The sequence below is a fragment of the Geotrypetes seraphini genome, chromosome 3 (genome assembly GCF_902459505.1).
Source record: "Geotrypetes seraphini chromosome 3, aGeoSer1.1, whole genome shotgun sequence".
Lineage (NCBI taxonomy): Eukaryota > Metazoa > Chordata > Amphibia > Gymnophiona > Dermophiidae > Geotrypetes > Geotrypetes seraphini.
In genome coordinates, this window is record NC_047086.1 from 364818963 (window position 1) to 364840067 (window position 21105).

At 41.1% G+C, this 21105-nt stretch overlaps 1 protein-coding gene across 2 annotated transcripts in view; it reads right to left on the reverse strand.

The window, feature by feature from the left end:
• Nucleotides 1-21105, reverse strand: part of SCCPDH (saccharopine dehydrogenase (putative)) — a 130060-nt gene that overhangs the window by 30054 nt on the left and 78901 nt on the right. For both annotated transcript variants that reach the window (XM_033939548.1, XM_033939547.1), the window contains exons 7-9: nt 20373-20490; nt 18483-18602; nt 18341-18397 (exon numbers count right to left, since the gene is read on the reverse strand). In XM_033939548.1, coding sequence (XP_033795439.1) covers nt 18341-18397; nt 18483-18602; nt 20373-20490 — 295 coding nt within the window. The remainder of the gene's footprint in view (nt 1-18340; nt 18398-18482; nt 18603-20372; nt 20491-21105) is intronic.

Here is a 21105-nt window from a genome sequence, read left to right on the forward strand (position 1 = left end):
CGTTATTAATTTGAACAAGATCTTAATGCTATTTTGAGATTATATTTTTGCAAATCTCAAACTTTGTTTTATGGGAAATTTCGATTTTACCTGATGTCAGGGAAACCTGAGGCCCTGATCCAACTGTAGATGCACCAGGTTCATCTGGGCCAATCTGGCACTACTAGAATGACTCTTTCCAGGTGCACTTTGATCCTGCACAACAGCCGGCCTATCATGGGCTGTGGAGGAAAAGCAGAGGCAGCTTGTCTCTAGCCATGGTTGAACAAAGACATCTAGACCTTCGCTTTCTGGTTACACCTTTGGCTGAAGAACTAAATCACCTTCTTGTTGAAATCAGATGCCATCAGGTTGAAACTATGACATCCCACTTCTTTATATACAACTAAAGGCTTTCTGGAGACAAGGACCATTCCCCGGGATCCAGGGTCTGATGACTGAGGAAAGTCTGCTTGCACGTTATACACTAAGAACATAAGAATTGCCGCTGCTGGGTCAGACGAGTGGTCCATCGTACCCAGCAGTCCACTCCAATGGCAGCCCTTAGGTCAAGGACCAGAGCCCTAACTGAGTCTAGCCTTACCTGCATACGTTCTGGTCTAGCAGGAACTTGTCTAACTTTATCTTGAATCCCTGGAGGGTGTTTTCCCCTATGACAGCCTCCGGAAGAGCATTCCAGTTTTCTACCACTCTCTGGGTGAAAAAGAACTTCCTTATGTTTATACGGAATCTATACCCTTTTAACTTTAGAGAGTGCCCGCTCGTTCTCCCTACCTTGGAGAGGGTGAAAAACCTGTCTTTATCTACTAAGCCTATTACCTTCATTATCTTGAAAAAAAGGGAATTATGATGCCATGAGGAAAATGGTAGGAAAGAAACTCAACAACGCAAGGAAGATGGAGTCCGTAGAAAAAGCCTGGACCCTACTCAAGGGCGTGGTACACGAAGCACAGAACCTGTGCGTCCCCAAGTTCAGGAAAGGGTGCAAAAAAACAAGAACGAAAAACCCAGTGTGGATAACAAATGCAGTGAGGAAGGCGATAAGTGACAAGAAAGCATCGTTCAACAAATGGAAAAAGGATCAATCAAAGGACAACCTAAAGGAGCATAAAAAACACCAGAAAGAGTGCCACTGAGTGATTAAAAAAAAAAAAAAAAAAAGAGGGGCGTGGCTTAGCGTGCACACAAAATGGTCGTGTGATCGCAGCGCTCCTCTTACCTGGGCAACCGTTGAATAAATAAAGATTTCCTTTTAAACTGTTTTCGGCTGAAAACATCGGAGAGGACAGCGGGAGCATGGCGAGCACCCGACAGAGTAAGAGTGAAACCGGAGGGGCTGTGAAAAGGCAGAAGCAGGATCAAATTACCCCGAATAAGGTTCCGCTTCCTGCTGATGTATCAGAGGAGTTAAGCAAAGCTGAAGTTATGGGGGAACTGAGGCAAATCAAACAAATGCTGACAGAGACTGTGAGTAATATGGCAGAACTGAAGGAAGAAATCCTGAATATACACAGACAAATGGAAGTAGCTAATAAAAGAACAACAGAGTTAGAAGTTAAAATGGAGAGCTTAGAATGTGAAGGAAAAAGATGCAAAAATGACAGTTTGGAAATAATTCAATTGAAAAGTCAGCTGGAAGATTACGAAAACCGTGGAAGAAGAAAGAATATAAAACTTTTTGGAATACAGGAAAATTTGGAAGGGAAAAATGCAATACAGTTTTTAGAAAATTTAATTCCTAGATTGCAGTTGGATTTCAAACAGCCTTTGGAAATAGAACGGGCACACAGGATTCCAATAAAGAGTCTGGAAAATCAAGACCATTAATATTCAAGATGTTAAGATACCAGCAAGCAATAGAAATTTTAAATGCTGCCAAAAAAGATAAAAACTTAAACTATAAAGGATCCAAAATATGGTTTTTACCAGACTTTGCTAAAAATACAGCAAATATTAGGAAGAAATTCCTTGATCTGAGATCTCAATTAAAGGAAAAAGGATATAAGTATGGGTTATATTACCCAGCAAAAATGAGGGTATCTTGTGGGGATAAATCTTTGTATTTTGTTGATCCGGAAAAACTAAAGACCTTTCTTTCAAAATCAGAACCTATGTCATTTTAGCACAATGGGTGTTGAAATGAAGGGATAAATACTAAGACTGGATTGGTGGATATTGAACAAAAAATTAAATATAAAGAACTATGGGACTTTAGTTTGTTGGAAAAAGAAGAATATGCAACAAAGAACAGGAAATAAAAATGGACAAGTGAAAAAGAAAATAAAAGAATGTAAAGAAGAAAGAAGGATAGACTGGAAAGACATTAAAGTGAAGTTATTAGACTGAACTTTTAGGAGACTGAAAGATGGATGGTTGGAGTAAAGAATGAACAAGAAGGATTAAAGGACTGGACAAATTAACACAAAAGGAAAAGTGAAGACTGAATAGGAAAATAAATAGATGTGAAGAAGAAGAAAGCAGGACTGAGACTAAAAGGATATTATTAAAAAAAAAAAATGAATGACAATTGGCAGTCAAAAGTCTTTAAGAGTGGATGGATGGAGATAAGAAATAAATATGAAAGTTCAGTTTATTTATTTAATAAGTCAGAAAAGGAGAAAGTAAAGAATGAAAGGACAATAAGGAAAAGATTGCAGAATGGACTAATGATAGAAAGGAAAGTTATATGATATTTAAATGCAAGTAAGGGAAAGGAAAATGAATAATATAAAAGAAAGATACATAAGAATTTATTGGTAGCTGAAGGAATGTAAAGATTGATGTTGTGATAATATAGTTTTAAAAAGATTGGATTTAATTTGGAGAAGAGGAAATATAAAAAGGGGGGAAAAAAATTATTTTGAAAATGAAATACAAATGTTTAAATACAAATAGAGGATAAAAACTTATAAAATTGAAGTTTGTTTTTTTTAACAGAAATATATGAAGAGATGGATATTTGTTGTTGGATATTTAAAGGAGGATTAGATAATATAAGATATAGGAAAATGATACTTTTTATTAAATATATGACTGATAGAATTTTCTTGAATGAAATAAAATGTTGGGGGAATGAATTAGAGATTGGTGAAATGATAAAAATGCATTAATGGAATGTTAGGAAATAAATATTTAATTACTTACTATAATTAATTAATTACTTACTTTAATTAATTACTTTAAAAAAAAAGAAAAAAGGTTTTATGATTAGAAGAGAGATATAATTAGATATATTGTGGAGAGGTAGTGAGTTTGTCTCAATAAAGGATAAAGGGGTTATTAATAAATATTGGTTGCCTTGGGGGAGGGGGGAAGTTGGGATTACTGTCCAATGTGTGTCCTTAAGCAGTCATTATATTGGGGAGGGAGGGGTGGGAAGAAGGTGGATATTAAAGATATTACTAGGATGATTAAGGAAAAGATTAATAAGGGATTGGGTAATTTGGAGGTAAGAATGTGTGCCATGGGGAGAAGTTTTTTAGATCTTAGTTATGGAAGAAGGGAAGAGGAAGATTATGATAAGGAGTATAAAATATATTATGTCTTTTAAGATATTTTCTATTAATGTCAATGGCCTGAATCATGTAATCAAAAGGAAAAAGGTATTATCATTTTTAAAGAAGCAAAACGCGGATGTTTATTGTCTGCAGGAGACCCATCTTAATATAAAGGAATCAGAGAAACTAACGGGTGGGTGGGTGAAAGAATGTTTTTTTGCTCCAGCAGAGGGTAAAAAAGCAGGAGTAGCAGTTCTTATAAATAAAAAGTGTATGGCCAATTTTAAGATAGTAAATTCGGACCCACATGGAAGATGGCTACATGTTGATATAAGTATGGGAAATAATGCCCTGACATTGTTCAATATATATGCCCCTAATTCGAATCAATCAGAATTCTTTAAAAAATTGCAGAGTATGTTGTTACCACTGGCTGCTTCTAATTTAGTGGTGGCTGGAGATTTTAATGCTGTAATGGATCCATTAATGGATAAAAAACCAGGTAAAAGTATAAAATCTTTAGGTTTAGATAATTTGGTTCAATCATGTGATTTGAAGGATATATGGCGTATTCTTCATTTTAATGATCAGGAATTTTCATTTTGTTCACAGGTTCATAAATCATTTTCAAGAATAGATTAGATTTTTATTTCATCACATAAGGTGCAGCAAGTGATTAAGGCTTCCATTGATCCCATTATCATTTCGGATCATGCGGGAGTATGGATAGATTTACAATTAGATCAATTAGAAAATAGAAGACCTCTTTGGAGATTTGATAATGCATTGCTTGTGGATGAAAAATTTTTGGAAAATTTTAAAACACAAATTAGTGATTTCTTTCAAATTAATTTAATGGAAGATACAGCTATTGAAAATGTATGGGACGCTTTTAAAGCGACTATGAGAGGTCATATTATATCATATTCGGCTTTTGTTAGGAAACAGATTAAAAAACAGTATATAGAGTTAGAAAAAGAAATTAAAATACTAGAAACTAAATTGGTAAGCAAATGGGAACATGATGTATTACAAGCTCTTTTGAAAGCAAAAGGTAAATATAACGAATTAGTTTCAAAAATGATAAGAAGAGACTTGTTTTCCAAACAGACAATGTATTATGGAAATTCTAATAAGGCGGGAAGATTATTGGCAAATTATCTTAAAGCAAAAAAAAGAAGAACATTAATCGGATAAAAGATGATAATGGTATAATAACCAATCAAACGGATATAATTTTAAAGCAATTTCTAAAATTTTATAAGGACCTGTATTCTTCCGAGCCATATTTGGAGAGGCAAAAAGATGGTAAAAATTTTTTAGATTTAATTATTGGACCTAAGGTTCCTGATCATATAAAACGGAGTTTAGATGAACTATATCATTAAAAGAATTAGAAACAGCGTTGAGATCTCTTAGAGTTGGATCTGCTCCAGGTGGTGATGGTTATACAGTAGAATTTTATAAAACATTTCAAAATGTCCTTTCCCCATATTTACTAAATTTATATCAGACACAACTTATAAAAGGTGATATTAAAGGTACTATGGCTGAATCAATAGTAATTGTTTTGCCTAAGCCAAATAAAGATCCTACTTTGGTTTCAGACTACAGGCCTATATCTTTAATAAATGTGGATAATAAACTTTTGGCGAAAATTTTGGCTTTGAGATTAGCCAAAGCTCTCCCACATATTATAGACACGCATCAGATGGGTTTCGTTGCTAAAAGACATTCCTCTAATAACTCTAGATTATTGTTTCATATGTTAAATTTATAAAAAAAAATGGATGAACCGGCTTTTACAGTTTCCTTGGATGCAGAAAAAGCGTTTGATAGGGTAGAATGGAATTTTATGTATCAGGCTTTAGAATGGTTTGGTATAGGTTCTGGATTTATACAAATAGTAAAAACATTGTATAGCTTCCCGATTGCAAGATTAAATATTAATAATATGATATCTGATGGTTTTCAATTGCAGAGGGGAGTTAGACAAGGTTGTCCTTTATCTCCTTTGTTATTTGATGTTGTATTAGAACCCTTATTGTTAGCAATACAGCAAGCAAGGGGGATACAGGGTATTCCATATTCTGATATGGAATATAAAATTTCGGCTTATGCGGATGATATTTTACTTTATTTGAGGAATCCAGAGTCTACCTTATCTTGTCTATTGGAATTAATTGATATGTTTGGCAAATTTTCAGGTTATAAAATTAATTGGAGTAAGTCTGAACTTATACCTTTAAATGTTCATTGTGTAAAAGGATTATTTGACACTTTTCCGTTCTTTCTTGGTGGGGGAGAGTTCAAACTATTAAAATGATGATCTTGCCTGTAGTTTGCTACCAAATGAGTATGATACCTATTTATTTTCAGGGGTCCTTTTATAAAAAGCTTAATAGCATTTTAACGAAATTTCTTTGGCTTGGTAAAACGCATAGAATAGCTTTGGTATCTTTGCAAAAATCAATTAAGGAGGGAGGGGCAAATTTTCCAAATTTTTATAGGTACCATCAAGCCTATATTTTACGTCAGGGTATGTATTGGATCCTCCCAGAACTGATAGATAATGCACCGGATTGGTTATATTTGGAATGGCGCCTTATGTTTCCCCTAAATTTAGTTCTTCTTCCAAGTATCAACATGCCTAGAAGATACAGAGAAAATAAGATATTAATGGATACTTGGAAAACGTTGAGGTTTATTAGTAAATTAACACCTGTCCCAATAAACAAGTCAACTAATCAGTCTTTATGGATAAACTCCAAGATTAAAATTGGCGGAGCTCAAATCCTTTGGAAGGAATGGATTATTGCAGGCATTAGATCTCTGAATGATGTTATTTCGGAAGGTAAACTGCTGGAATTTTCACAATTGCAACATAGATTTGGTCTTAGTAAAAAACAAAGTTTTAAATGGTTGCAATTGAAGCAGGCCATTCAGGTTGGGTTCCCTGAATGGAAAACATTGAATAATCAATATAGTTTAGAGTTCTTATGTTTCCAAGCAGACTTCCTAGGGCATCAAGCCGCATTGTGGTATAAATTAATATCTGGATATTTGAATAAAAAACCAAAAAATGGTCTAAGAGACATTTGGAGCATTGAGATTAAGCATCAAATTATTGCATCTCAATGGCCACTAATTTGGTCTTGGAGAATGAGATGTACAGTGTCAGCATCTATGAGACAAACTTGGTTCTTTTTATTACATAGAGCTTTTTGGACCCCTACATGTTTGCAAAAATTAGATAGTTCTAAGTCCAATAAATGCTGGCACTGTAATCTGGAACCTGGGACGTTGGATCATTTACTATATCATTGTCCCTACATTAAAAGTTTTTGGAATGCAATTTGGCCACAAATTAATAAATTGATGGAAAATCATGTAGCAATATCATATGATACAGTGTTATTTGGAATGATGATGAGAAAAAAAAGTCAAATTTCACCAGAAAATAACAAGCTTTTACTAGTCATGACAGGGGTTGCCATTCAGCATATAACCAATAACTGGAAGAATCATAGTAACCTTAATTATACATTTTGGTGGAATACAATTTGTCATATATTCAAAATGGAAAGAGTAATAGCAATACAAAGAGGGACATATCCTAAATTTATAAAAATATGGGGGCCATTGACAAAGTAATGTAATGTAATGTAATGTAATTTATTTCTTATATACCGCTACATCCGTTAGGTTCTAAGCGGTTTACAGAAAATATACATTAAGATTAGAAATAAGAAAGGTACTTGAAAAATTCCCTTACTGTCCCGAAGGCTCACAATCTAACTAAAGTACCTGGAGGGTAATAGAGAAGTGAAAAGTAGAGTTAGAGGAAAAATAAAAATAAAATAAACATTTTAACAAGACAGCATTGATCTAAATACTTTGGAAGGTAGAAGAGAGGAGAGAAAGGAATAGAAGCAGAAGGGGGAGCCGTTGAACAGTAGAATTCTGGAGAAATTTAAATGATAGAAATAGAACAAAACAAAAACAAAAGGCAAAACAATAGATAAGATTAAAGATAAATCATAAGCTGGAAAGAAAAATAAAATAAAACTTTGTCTTCAATCCACGGTTTCAGCGTCAGTAATGAAGTGGAGCAAGTAAGTTTAGGAGGAGCGATTGACGTTTCCAGAAAGGGCTTCTTCAGGGAAGAGACTTGGCAGACAGTCCCAGGATGCCTATGTCTCCTCCCCTGCGATGTTCTCCCATCCATGCATTCCCTCCCAGACACACTGCCCGTGCCCCAGCCGCTCCAAGGAGGCTGCCCCAGATGAGGCCCACGGTGAATGCAGGATTCTCTCCTCTGCGGGAAAGCCGCCCGGAGCCGACAGTCGATCTTCTTAGCGGATTGCATGGGGGGAAGAGTTCACACTCTTGGTAGGATCGGGTCTGTGTGCTCTCGGTGGTTGTGGCTGGTCTCGTTGCTGCTTAGGTGTAAAAGCAGTTGATCTCCACTGCTGCTGATATTTAAAAGCAGGCAGATTGATCTCTCCAATGGACTGCAGGGGGAGGAGTTCACACAAGTATTGTACTGAATGAATAATAGGATTTATCTTCTTCTTTTTCTTGTCTTCTTTATGGCACACATGGAGGGGGGGTAGTGAAAATAATTTTACATAACATGTTATAATATGGTATACAATATGTATAAGGTGATTGGAAAGTACTTGAAGGGTGGGGGGTGGGAGAGGGGATAAAAAAAATTTGTTCAGAATATTATGTAATAGATATAAAAGTGATATTGTGTATTCATTAGTTGTAACTCAATATTTTGTACACTTCATGTAAAATATGAAAATGAATAAAGAATTATAAAAAAAAAAAAAGGAAAGCAAAAAGAGAATATGAAGAGAAATTAGCGGGGGCAACAAACTTCAAATCGTTCTTCAGATACGTTAAGGGGAAGCAACCAGCAAGGGAGGAAGTGGGACCCTTGGACGATGGAGACAGAAAGGGGGTGGTAAAAGAGGAAAAAGAGATGGCTGACAAGTTAAATGAGTTCTTCACGTCAGTCTTCACGAGGGAGGGCACAACCAACATTCCGGAGCCAGAAGAGATCGTAAATGGTGATCAGGAAGATAAGCTGGCCCAACTAGAGGTAATATCAACTGCAACAAATGAGGACTCAAGTAGAAATCGATCCTTGCTAATTATAATACCGCTCTCAGAACCCTGTGATGTCCTAACACAATGGTGGTTAGAACCATATTACCAGGTAAATGCTGTCTTTCATTGAGTCGGTAAGTTATGTGCAAAAACTACGAACATACAGCAAGCTCGTATTTCGTATACAGCTCGTAGTTCGTATACAGCAAGCCAACTAGAGGTAAGCCAAGAGGATGTCCTCAGGCAGATAGACAGGCTAAAGAGCGACAAATCACCAGGTCCAGACGGCTTTCTCCCAAGGGTACTCAAGGAACTGAGGAATGAAATAGCAGAGCCACTTCGACAAATATGCAACCTATCCTTAAAAACTGGAGAGATCCCAGAGGACTGGAAAATAGCAAATGTCACGCCAATCTTCAAGAAGGGTTCGAGGGGCGACCCGGGAAACTACAGGCCGGTGAGCTTGACCTTGGTCCCGGGAATGATGATGGAAGCGCTGATCAAGGACAGCATTTGTGAACACATCGAAACCAATGGACAGCTTAAATCAAGTCAGCATGGCTTCTGCAAGGGTAGGTCATGCCTCACTAACTTATTACACTTCTTTGAAGGGGTGACCAGACAGGTGGATAAAGGGGAATCCATAGACATCATTTACCTTGACTTCCAAAAGGCCTTCGACAAGGTACCACACGAAAGACTGCTTAAGAAACTATGGAACCACGGGGTACAAGGGGAGGTCCACAGATGGATCAAAAACTGGCTGGCAGGCAGAAAACAGAGGGTTGGAGTGAAGGGTCACTATTCAGATTGGAAATGGGTCACAAGCGGGGTGCCGCAGGTGTCGGTGTTGGGACCGCTCCTTTTCAATATATTTATAAATGACCTGGAGGCGGGAACAAAATGCGAGGTCATTAAATTTGCAGACGACACCAAACTATACAGCAGGGTTGAAACAACGGAAGACTGAGAAAATCTCCAAAAGGATCTGACAACACTGGAAGAGTGGGCCAAAAAGTGGCAAATGAGCTTTAACATAGGGAAGTGTAAGGTCATGCATGTAGGAAAAAAGAACCCGATGTTCAGCTACAAAATGGGGGGATCACTGCTGGGGGTAAGTAACCTTGAAAGAGACCTGGGAGTAATGGTGGACACAACATTGAAGGCATCGGCACAATGCGCCACAGCCTCAAGGAAAGCAAACAAAATGCTTGGAATCATTAAGAAGGGCATCACGGCCAGGACGAAGGAAGTCATCCTGCCACTTTATCGCGTAATGGTGCGCCCACATCTGGAGTACTGTGTCCAGTATTGGTCACCGCACCTCTAGAAAGACATGGCAGTACTCGAGGGAGTCCAGAGAAGAGCAATTAAACTGATAAAGGGTATGGAAAACCTCTCATATACTGACAGGCTAAAAAACTGGGGCTATTCTCCCTTGAGAAGCGGAGACTTAGAGGAGACATGATAGAAACCTTCAAGATCCTGAAGGGCATAGAAAAAGTGGATAGGGACAGATTTTTCAGATTATGGGGAAGCACAAGTACAAGGGGGCACTCAGAGAAATTGAAAGGGGACAGGTTTAGAACAAACGCTAGGAAGTACTTTTTCACCCAGAGGGTGGTGGATATGTGGAATGCACTTCCAGAAGCTGTGATAGGCCAGAACAAGTTACATGGCTTCAAAGAAGGTTTGGATAGGTTCCTAGAGAACAAAGGAATTGAGGGGTATAGATAAGGATTAAGGATAGGGATAGGAGTAGAGATAGGTTATAAAAAATAGTCAAGGACCACTGCTCAGGCAATGGGCCTGATGGGCCGCCGCGGGAGCGGACCGCTGGGCGCGATGGACCTCTGGTCTGACTCAGCGGAGGCAACTTCTTATGTTCAATCATGTCACCTCTCAGTCTCCTCTTTTCAAGGGAGAAGAGGCCCAGTTTCTTTAATCTCTTGCTTTACGACAACTCCTCCAGCCCCTTAGCCATTTTAGTAGCTCTTCTCTGGACCCTTTCGAGTAGTACCATGTCCTTCTTCAAGTATGGTGACCAGTGCTGGTTGCAGAATTCCAGGTGGGAGTCGCATGATAACCTGTTTGTGATCTTAATCATTCCAAGCATTCTGTTTGCCCTTTTTGCCGCCTCCACACATTGCGGGGACAGCTTCATCGATTTGTCGACCAGTACCCCCAAGTCTCTTTCATGGGGGGGGGGGGTTTCAGAGTACTGCACCAGACATCCTGTATTCATGTACAATATTTCTGTTACATGCATCACCTTACACTTATCCACGTTAAACTTCATTTGCTATGTCGCAGCCCATTTCTCGAGCGTGTTTATGTCATATTGCAGGTCATTGCAATCCTCCTGCATCTTCACTACTCTGAATAACTTTGTATTATCAGCAAATTTAATCACCTCACTCATCATTCCAATTTCCAGGATGTTTATAAATATGTTGAAGAGCATGGGCCCAAGCACCAAACCCTATGGCACTCCACTGGTGACGCTTTTTCAGTCCAAGTATTGTCCATTTACCCCTACTCTCTGTTTTCTATCCGCCAACCAGTTTTTGATCCACGTGATTATTTCACCTTCAATCTCATGGCTCACAATTTTTCCAAAATAGTCGTTCATACAGGACCTTGTCAAACGCCTTCTGAAAATCCAGATATACAATGTCGACCAGGTCATCCTTGTCTATTTGCCTGTTAACTCCCTCGAAGAGGTGCAGCAAGTTCGTCAAGCAAGATCTTCTTTTGCTGAAACCGTGCTGGTTAGTCCTCATCAGATTGTGTCTGTCAAGGTGGTCAACGATGCGGTCCTTTATCAGCACCTCTACCATCTTTCCCGGTACCTAGGTCAGATTCACCGGCCTGTAATTTCCCGGAACCTCCCCTCAAACCTTTCTTGAAGATCGGCATAACATTCTCCACTTTCCAGTCTTCCGGAATCCTTCCTGATTTGATCGATAGATTGGTTATCATTTGAAGCAGTTCAGCTATAACCCCTTTCAGTTCCTTGATTACCCTTGGATGGATGCCATCCGGTCCCAGGGATTTATCGTTTTTAAGCCTGTCAATCTGCCTGCATACCTCTTCTAGACTGATTGTTAACCCAGTCAGTTTCCCATCTTCGTTTCCTAGGTTAGTCTGTCATAAGAACACAAGAAGTTGCCTCCACTGGGTCAGACCAGAGGTCCATCGCGCCCAGCGGTCCGCTCCCGCGGCGGCCCATCAGGTCGATGACCTGTGAAGTGGTTTCTGAGCATTTCTATAACCTACCTTTACTTCTATCTGTACCCCTCAATCCCCTTATCCTTTAGGAACCTATCTAAACCTTCCTTGAACTCCTGTAATGTGCTCTGGCCTATCACAGCCTCCGGAAGCGCGTTCCATACGTCCACCACCCTCTGGGTAAAAAAGAACTTCCTAGCATTTGTTCTAAACCTGTCCCCTTTCAACTTCTCCGAGTGACCCCTTGTACTTGTGGTTCCCCACAGCCTGAAGAATCTGTCCCTGTCTACTTCTCTATGCCCTTCAGGATTTTGAAGGTTTCTATCATGTCTCCTCTAAGTCTCCTCTTTTCCAGGGAGAACAGCCCCAGCATTTTCAACCTGACAGCATATGAAAAGTTTTCCATACCTTTTATCAGTTTAGTCGCTCTTCTCTGGACCCCCTCAAGTACTGCCATGTCCTTCTTGAGGTACGGCGACCAGTACTGGACACAGTATTCCAGATGTGGGCGCACCATTGCACGATACAACGGCAAGATGACTTCCTTCGTCCTGGTTGCGATATCCTTTTTAATGATACCCAACATTCTGTTTGCTTTCTTTGAGGCTGTTGCACACTGTGCCGATGCTTTCAATGTGGTGTCCACCATCACCCCCAGGTCTCTTTCAAGGTTGCTCACCCCTAGCAATGATCCCCCCATTTTGTAGCTGAACATCGGGTTCTTTTTCTCTACATGCATGACCTTGCATTTCTCTATGTTGAAACTCATTTGCCACTTTTTTGCCCACTCTTCCAGTCTCTTTAGGTCCCTTTGCAGGTCTTCACAGTCTTCCGTGGTTCTAACCCTGCTGCAGAGTTTGGTGTCATCAGCAAATTTAATAACCTCACATTTCGTCCCCGTCTCCAGGTCGTTAATAAATATATTGAACAGGAGTGGTCGCAGTACCGACCCCTGTGGAACTCCGCTTGTGACCCATTGCCAGTCTGAGTAATGGCCCTTTACTCCAACCCTCTGTTTCCTGCCTGCCAGCCAGTGTTTGATCCATCTATGGACATCCCCTTGCACCCCGTGGCTCCACAGCTTCTTAAGGAGTCGTTCGTGAGGTACCTTGTCAGCTTCTGGTATGTTGCGTATATCCTCTTCTGTAAACACAGATGCAAAAAATGTGTTTGTCGGCGATGGCTTTGTCCTCTTTCAGCACTTCCTTTATTCCATGGTCGTCCAAATGCCCCACTGCTTCCTTCATGGGTCGTTTCCCCTTAATATATCGAAAGAACGGCTTGAAGTTTTTCGCCTCCTTGGCTATTTTTCCTCGTAGTCCCTTTTGGCCCCTCTTACCGCCTTATGGCACCTGCTTTGATGTTGCTTGTGCTTTTTCCAGTTTTCGTCCGTTTATTACCTTTTCCATTCTTCAAACTAAGCTTTCTTGTTTCTGATCGCTTCTTTCACCGCTACAATGAGACACTCCAGTTCCTTGTTCTTTTTCCTCTTGGATCCTTTGTTGATAAACGGTATATATAGATTTTGTGCCTCGATGACTGTGTCCTTAAAAAGGGACCACGCTTGCTCTATCGTTTTTACAACACTTATCCTCCTCTTAATCTTTTTCCCTTCGTAATTTCCTTTTTGGAAGTTCAGCGCCATGTCCGGAGTTCTGGATCGTTGTTTCGCCCCCGTGACCAGGTTGAAGCAGATCATATTGTGATCACTGCTTCCCAGCATCCCTTCTACTTCTTGTGCCGGTCCGCGTAGTCCATTTAGAATTAAGCCCAGAATTGCATTTCCTCTCATGTTTTCCTTGAAAAGTTGTTCCAGGAAGCAATTGCCCACTGCATCCAGGAACTTGGTTTCCCTACTGCAGCCGGAGGTGCCTAGGTTCCAGTCTATCCCTAGGCAACTGAGGTCACCCATGATAACTGCATTGGCTCCCTTGCTGTTGTGTTTAATCTCAGCAGTCATTTCTTCATCAATTTCTTCAGATTGCCCTGGGGGACGGTAGTAGATGCCGATCTTCATTTCTATTCAATTTGTTCCTGAAATTTTCATCCACAGAGATTCTAACTTATTCTTAGTTTCCAGCGTGTTCTCTCTGGCGGACTCTATTCCCTCTTTGACGTATAGGGCAATACCCCCAACTTTTTGACCCATTCTGTCTCTACGGTATAGCTTGTATCCCGGTAGCACAGTGTCCCAGACATTTTCCTCATTCCATCATGTATCCGTGATGCCGATAACCAAGGTTATCTTTTTGTGTCATAGCTTCCAATTCCCCCCATCTTATTCTTTAGGCTCCTTGCGTTTGTGTACATACACTTAAGTTTGCAGCCTGTTCCTTTCTTGCATTTCCTTCCCTCTTGTGCCCCTTTCGCTCTGTCAGGATTTCTGCCTTGCCTATGATCTGGTGAGTCTTCCCCGCAATCTTCCTGCACAGTATCCTCTGGGTAGACCTTTTCCCAAACCATCGACTCTTGGGCTGGAGGAATTGGGGGAAGGAAGAAGTGTTGAATCCATGGGGGGGGGGGAGCTGGGGCCGACACTGGAGGGAAGGGGGGGAAGAGGAACTGGACCTATGTGGAGTGGGGACTGGAGTTGAATGGATGAGAGAGGTGCCAGACCTGGAGCTAGCAGCTGGAGGGAAGTGAGAGATATGTTGGACCCATGGGAGGAAGGCTAAAGGGAAGAGAGAGAAGTGCTGGATCCTTGGGGAGTATTGAAGGAAAGGAGAGAGGTACTGGACTGTATGGCAGAGCTGAAGGGAAGGGTAAGCTAGATATTCAAGCCATGGGATAAGTGCTGAGGGAAGGGAGAGAGATGCTGGACCTGCAAGGAGGAGAAAGAAGGGAAGACAATGAGATGCTGAACCAAGGGGATGAAAGGAGTGAAATATTTAAACAGTGGAGGGGTAGAGGGAGGGAGGAAAGAGGGCAAGAAAAACATTAATGTAAGGGGATAAGAGGGGATAAACTGGTCACAGGGAGATATATGAAAAGAAGAGAGATGTTGGGCATGGATGGGAGCAAAGGGACAGGGACACAAAGGGGAACACTGCATGGGGTGGTATATTGACACAGTCAGTGGGGCAATTCCAGACATAGGGTATATGAACATAGGGAAAATGGCTAGACATGATTAAGAAGAGGATTGCAGAAGAGAGATGCTGGACTTGGGGGGGGGGCTAACACACAATAGTGTTGATGATGAAGATAGGGGAAACGACCCACAAACGGTGGGGCCGTTGAATGACCATGGAATAAAGGGAGTGCTAAAGGAGGACAAAGCCATCACCGACAAACTGAACACATTTTTTGCATCTGTATTTACCGAAGAGGATATACATAACATACCGGAAGCCGACAGGCTATACGCAGGAAATGAAGACGGGAAGCTGACAGGCAGATTGATAGGCTTAAAAACTATAAATCCCTGGGACCGGATGGCATCCATCCAAGGGTAATCAAGGAACTGAAAGGGGTTATAGCTGAACTGCTTCAAATGATAACCAATCTGTCGATCAAATCAGGAAGGATTCTGGAAGACTGGAAAGTGGAGAATGTTATGCCGATCTTCAAGAAAGGTTCGAGGGGAGATCCGGGAAACTACAGACCGGTGAGTCTAAACTTGGTACCGGGAAAGATGGTATAGGCGCTGATAAAGGACCGCTTCATTGATCACCTTGACAGACATAATCTGATGAAGATCAGCCAGCACAGATTCAGCAAACGAAGGTCTTGCTTGACGAACTTGCTGCACTTCTTTGAGGGAGTTAACAAGCAGATAGACAAGGGTGACCCAGTCGACATTGTATATCTGGATTTTCAGAAGGCATTAGACAAGGTTCCGGATGAACAACTACTTCGAAAAATTGCGAGCCATGGAATCGAGGGTGAAATACTCACATGCATTAAAAACTGGTTGGCGGATAGGAAACAGAGAGTGGGGGTAAATGGGACAATACTCGGACTGGAAAAGAGTCACGAGTGGAGTGCGGCAGGGTGCTTGGACCCGTGCTCTTCAACATATTTATAAACGACTTGGAAATTGGTACGAGTGAGATGATTAAATTTGCAGATGATACGAAGTTATTCAGAGTAGTGAAGACACAGAAGGATTGCGAAGATCTGCAATGTGACAAACACACTCGAGAAATGGGCTGCGACATGGCAAATTAGGTTTAACTTGGATAAGTGTAAGTTCATGCATGTTGGTAACAAAAATCTTATATCTGAATACAGGATATCTGGAGCAGTACTCGGAGACACCCCCCAGGAAAGAGACTTGGGAGTACTGGTCGATGAAGCCGTCCGCGCAATGTACGGCAGTGGCGAAAGAGCAAAAAGAATGCTAGGAATGATTAAGAAGAGAATCATGAACAGATCGGACATGCTGCTGTACTGGGCCATGGAAATATCTAAGGCTTCATGTTCTTCAGCAACATTTCCAATTTGCAGCCCTTCCCTTTGGGTTGGTGACGGCCTCCCACACTTTCACCAAAATTATAGCAGTGGTTGTGGCTGTTAACCTCCACAGAACGGAGGCCCAAGTATACCTCTATCTGGACAATTGGCTGATCAGGGCTCCATCCAAATCAAAGTGTGAGCAGCAGTGGGTACTGTGATCTCTCTGTTGTAGTGCCTGGGCTGGATTGTAAATTTCAAGAAGAGTCAGCTGATGCCCTTTCAGATAGAAAATGCGGGGATTGGACGGGGACAAATTTTTTCCCCACTTCAAACTGTCTGATCCCATCCGCCTCAAATAGTTATGATTTTATACTGAATTTTATTAAAGTATAAAAAGAAAAATATTCTGTACACTTGTCATTTTATAAATCACAAATACAGAGCAAGGATCAACAAAACCCTTCTCCCCTCCCCACCCAAATATCCCCTCCACTATCAAAACTGAAAAAGCCAAATTACTACAGAATGCTACATTGAAGTATTCTGTTATCTTGATTTTTCTGTTTCTATGGTAGGAATAGTGTTAAGGGAGTGCAACTACACCTGAAATACTGTGTCCAGCACTGTTCGCCGTACATGAAGGAGGACATGGTACTACTCGAAAGGGTCCAGAGAAGAGCGACTAAAATAGTTAAGGGGCTGGAGGAGTGATAGATTAGAGAAACCGGGCCTCTTCTCCCTTGAAAAGAGGAGACAGAAGGGACATGATCGAAACATTAAAGATAATGAAGGGAATAAACTTAGTAGATAAAGGCAGGTTGTTCACCCTCTCCAAGGTAGAGAGAACGAGAGGACACTCTCTAAAGTTAAAAGGGGATAGATTCCGTATGAACGTAAAGAAGTTCTTCACCCAGAGGGTGGTAAAAATCTGGAACGCTCTTCCGGAGGCTGTTTAGGGGAAAACACCCTCCAGACAAAGTTAGACAAGTCCTGCTGAACCAGAACGTACACAGGTAAGGCTAGACTCAGGGCACTGGTCTTTGACCTAAGGGCCGCCGCATGAGCGGACTGCTGGGCATGATGGACCACTGGTCTGACACAGCAGCGACAATTCTTATGCGAGCATGGGGAAATAACACACACGGAGATGGAAGATGAATGGTGAGTATACTTGGGCCTCCGTTCTGTGGAGGTTAACAGCCACAACCACTGCTATAATTTTGGTGAAAGTGTGGGAGGCCGTCACCAACCCAAAGGGAAGGGCTGCAAATTGGAAATGTTGCTGAAGAACATGAAACCTTAGATATTTCCTGTGTCCTGGAAAGATGGAAATATGAAGTAAGCTTCTGTCAAATCCAGAGATGCTAGTAATTCCCTTAGAGCCATCACAACAATGACCGATTGCATTGTTTCCATTTGAAATTGCAGAATTTTCAGAAATGCACTGACCACCTTTGAGATCCAGAAAGGCTCAAGAGAACTGGAGACCCATTCTTTGGCATAAGTATAAGGAGTATCTCCCAGACACCAATTCGCTTTTCAGAACCAGCTCTACAGTTTGAATGTCCATTACTCATTGTTCTGGAGATATAGTGAAGGAACCAAAGCCAGTATTGGGCAGACTTGCACAGTCTGTGTCCCAAATATGGACATTCAGTTGAGGACAGGCTGGTGAGGTCTTTGATGGCTGGGATGGTTTAGATGGGCTGAAGTGAGCTTTCACGGAGACTCCAGTAGATAAAACTTAAGCACACTAGAGGGCACCAATCCTCTGGTAACAAGTTCCAAAGTTTAACTATTTGTTGATTGAATATATTTCCTCCATTACCATATAGTGTTGCCAACCTAGATTTCAGGTACCTAATTTACCTATTTTATTGTTTAGAACTAGGTACTTTACCTAGTTCTGCTAAAGCTTAGAAAGCTTTTCTTTTACTTACTTTTTACTATATAAAACTTAGTTAAAGTAGGCTTGATGGACTTTTGATGTGTCCCAGTATGGCGATTCTTATATACTTATGTACTCTTGTCTGCTGCTATAACCACTAAAGACCAGAATACTGAGATGACAAAATTAAAGAGAAGTCAATTACCTGCTTTTGCGTAGGTCCTTCCTTTGAAAAATATCCAAAAGAGAAGAACTTTGGGTACTACAGGACAAAAAACAAACAAACCATTATATTTCAGAGTGACAACTGCCACAAGTTGATATAAAGTGTACATAATAGCACTTACTTTTATCAAGAGGTTTCTTCCAAAGCTGAACTTTGTAAAAAATAAGAATAGAAAGCCAGCAAACATCAGTTTAATAACAGAAGCAATACCACCCACGGTAACGTAAGCACAGTACTGCACCTGAAACACAAAAGAGAAGTATTATCCAAGTATGGCTCTGAAATTAAATTTCAAATTCATTTACCACCCCCCCCCAAAAAAAAATAGAGATAAATAGACCTGTGATCCAAACTTCAGTCATTACCTACTATAGCTGATTCCTCAAAGCAAGTAACATTCAGGTACAGAAGGTATCCCTGACCTGGAGGGCTTATTATTCAAATTTGTATCTGAGGCAATGGAGGCATTAAGTAACTTCAGCTTAAGCATTATTGGGCAACTTTAGATCAGGGGCATTTGGGAGCAAATGTTGGCTCCCAATGCAAGCCTTTTTTGGTGTGGATACAGAAGAGGAGCTGTCAGTTTCCCTGTTATAAGAGTTTGGGGAAGGTGGAAGCATGTAAAGATGTGGGATGCTATAGGGCAGGGGGTCTAGCCTGCGGCCCAAGGGCCGCATGCGGCCCCATGAAGTATTTTGTGCGGCCCCGGTTGAGGGCGATGCAGTGTTTTCCTCTGCTGTCCCCGGGTGTTTACCATCTTGCTGCAGTGTTTGCGAGTTTGTGCAGCCCCAGAAAATTTTTTTTCAGCCAATGCGGCCCAGGGAAGCCAAAAGGTTGGACACCCCTGCTATAGGGGCTGGAGAAAGATTTACAGGTCCCTTTACAGGATTGGGATATCATAGCGCAGATACAGGGAGTTCCAGCTGTGACCCGAAGTGCAACTCTCCAGGAATGCTACTATAGGGTGACGTATCAGGTGTACCTTATGCCCAAACAGTATTTTTTTTTTTTGTGGGAGTACACATCATAGACTTTATACCAAGTGCAGGTTAAGGGAAGGGACTTTTGGACATATGTTCTGGGGGTGTACTCTTATCCAAAGATATTGGCAGGATATTTTACAATTTATGCATACCAGGCTTTGCCTGGCTCTGGTTGGTACCCCAGAACAACTGGTGTTGGACTTGCCAGAGGCTAATGGGACTATGGGCGGGGTTCGCAGACTGTTGTGTAGTAAACTTATCTTGGTGGCTTGGAAAGGTATTCTGAAATTTTGGACATCTAGTAAGCCACCTGAGTATTGGCTCTGGAGAGCTGATGTGCATCAGTTGGCTTGTTGGGAAGCCAGAGATGCGAAAGATCCAAGGAAAAGGGGTCAGCGCTTTTTGCAGCTTTGGGACCCGTACATCCAGATTTTACCAAAAGCCGTAGTCTGCTTCTGAATGAGTTGCGAGTACGGAGGTCCGAGTATGGGTGTGAATTTTAGTGTTGTTGGTGGAAGTTGGGTATGGTGGGGATAAAGCAGGGGAGGGTTTGTGGGGTTTATTCTTGAGCTATTCTTGTTGGTTTGACTGGGTCTGGTTCCAGAGGCAGGATGGAATAATTTTTCTTTTTGTATTGAAAGTTGGCATGCAGGGGATTTGGGAGATGCTTTTTATGTGTTGTGTGATCACTCTAGCTTATGTATAAGGGGGGGGGGGGGTGTTTCCAGATAGGGTTTTGGCCTTGTGTTGGTTGTGGGGGCACTGGGAATTATAATAATCCAGATTCCCGGGATACTCTTTTGCTGCTGTTATGGTTTGCCTTGCGGTCCATGGCTCTCTTCTGGGGCACTGTAGAGGGGGGTGGGCTGGGGAATTGGTGTGGTATTCTAGTTGAATGTACTTTCTATATTTTGTATGGGTATTTCTTTTCAATAAAATGTTTAACACTAAATAAAACTTGGTACTGGGACAGCTTTCCTTGCATATGCAGAAAATTATTTAAAAAATGTTAAATTATATAAGCTTACAGGAGATTCATCCATATTTTCATACAGGTAACGCTGAGTTCTTTTTACCACAGAAACATCTGATCCGGGGAATGGAACTGCATACTGCTTTAATTCATTACTATAGAACACTGCACCCCTGCAAACAGAAGAAAATACATAAAGGCATGACACCAACACCCATCAGACATCAATCCTTAAGACAACCGAGAATCCTGATAAGCACTGCATAGGCCTTGCCTATGCTTTTTCATATGCGACTATTATGGTTATCTAATATCTGGAACAAAATCAGAAGAAATACAAAACCACACTGAAAAAACCACCAAGAAAACAGATTAATTGAAGACCTGACATGGATCATGTTTCAACAAACTGCCTGCATCAGGTGTCTGCATAGAAGTACATACATATTCATAATCAAACATAAAAAAAACAACACACTACATAAATGTAGATGTGTCAAAAAGCTACATCTGCATTAGTGTTTGTTTATGAATATGTTTGTACTTCTATGGAGACGCCTGATGTAGACAGTTTGGCAAAACATGGACTCGGAGCACTCAATCTTTGGCAACCCTAATTCCGTTGCCAACCAAGGTCAAGGCCTCTCTTGCTTGGTAGATCCACTCTCCATGTCTCAGGCAAGGCTGTCCATTTCAGTTTCAGCCACCACTACTCACCATAACAACAGATGCCTCAAACACAGGTTGGGGAGCACATCTCAACTCCCTCCTGACTCGGGGTCTATGGT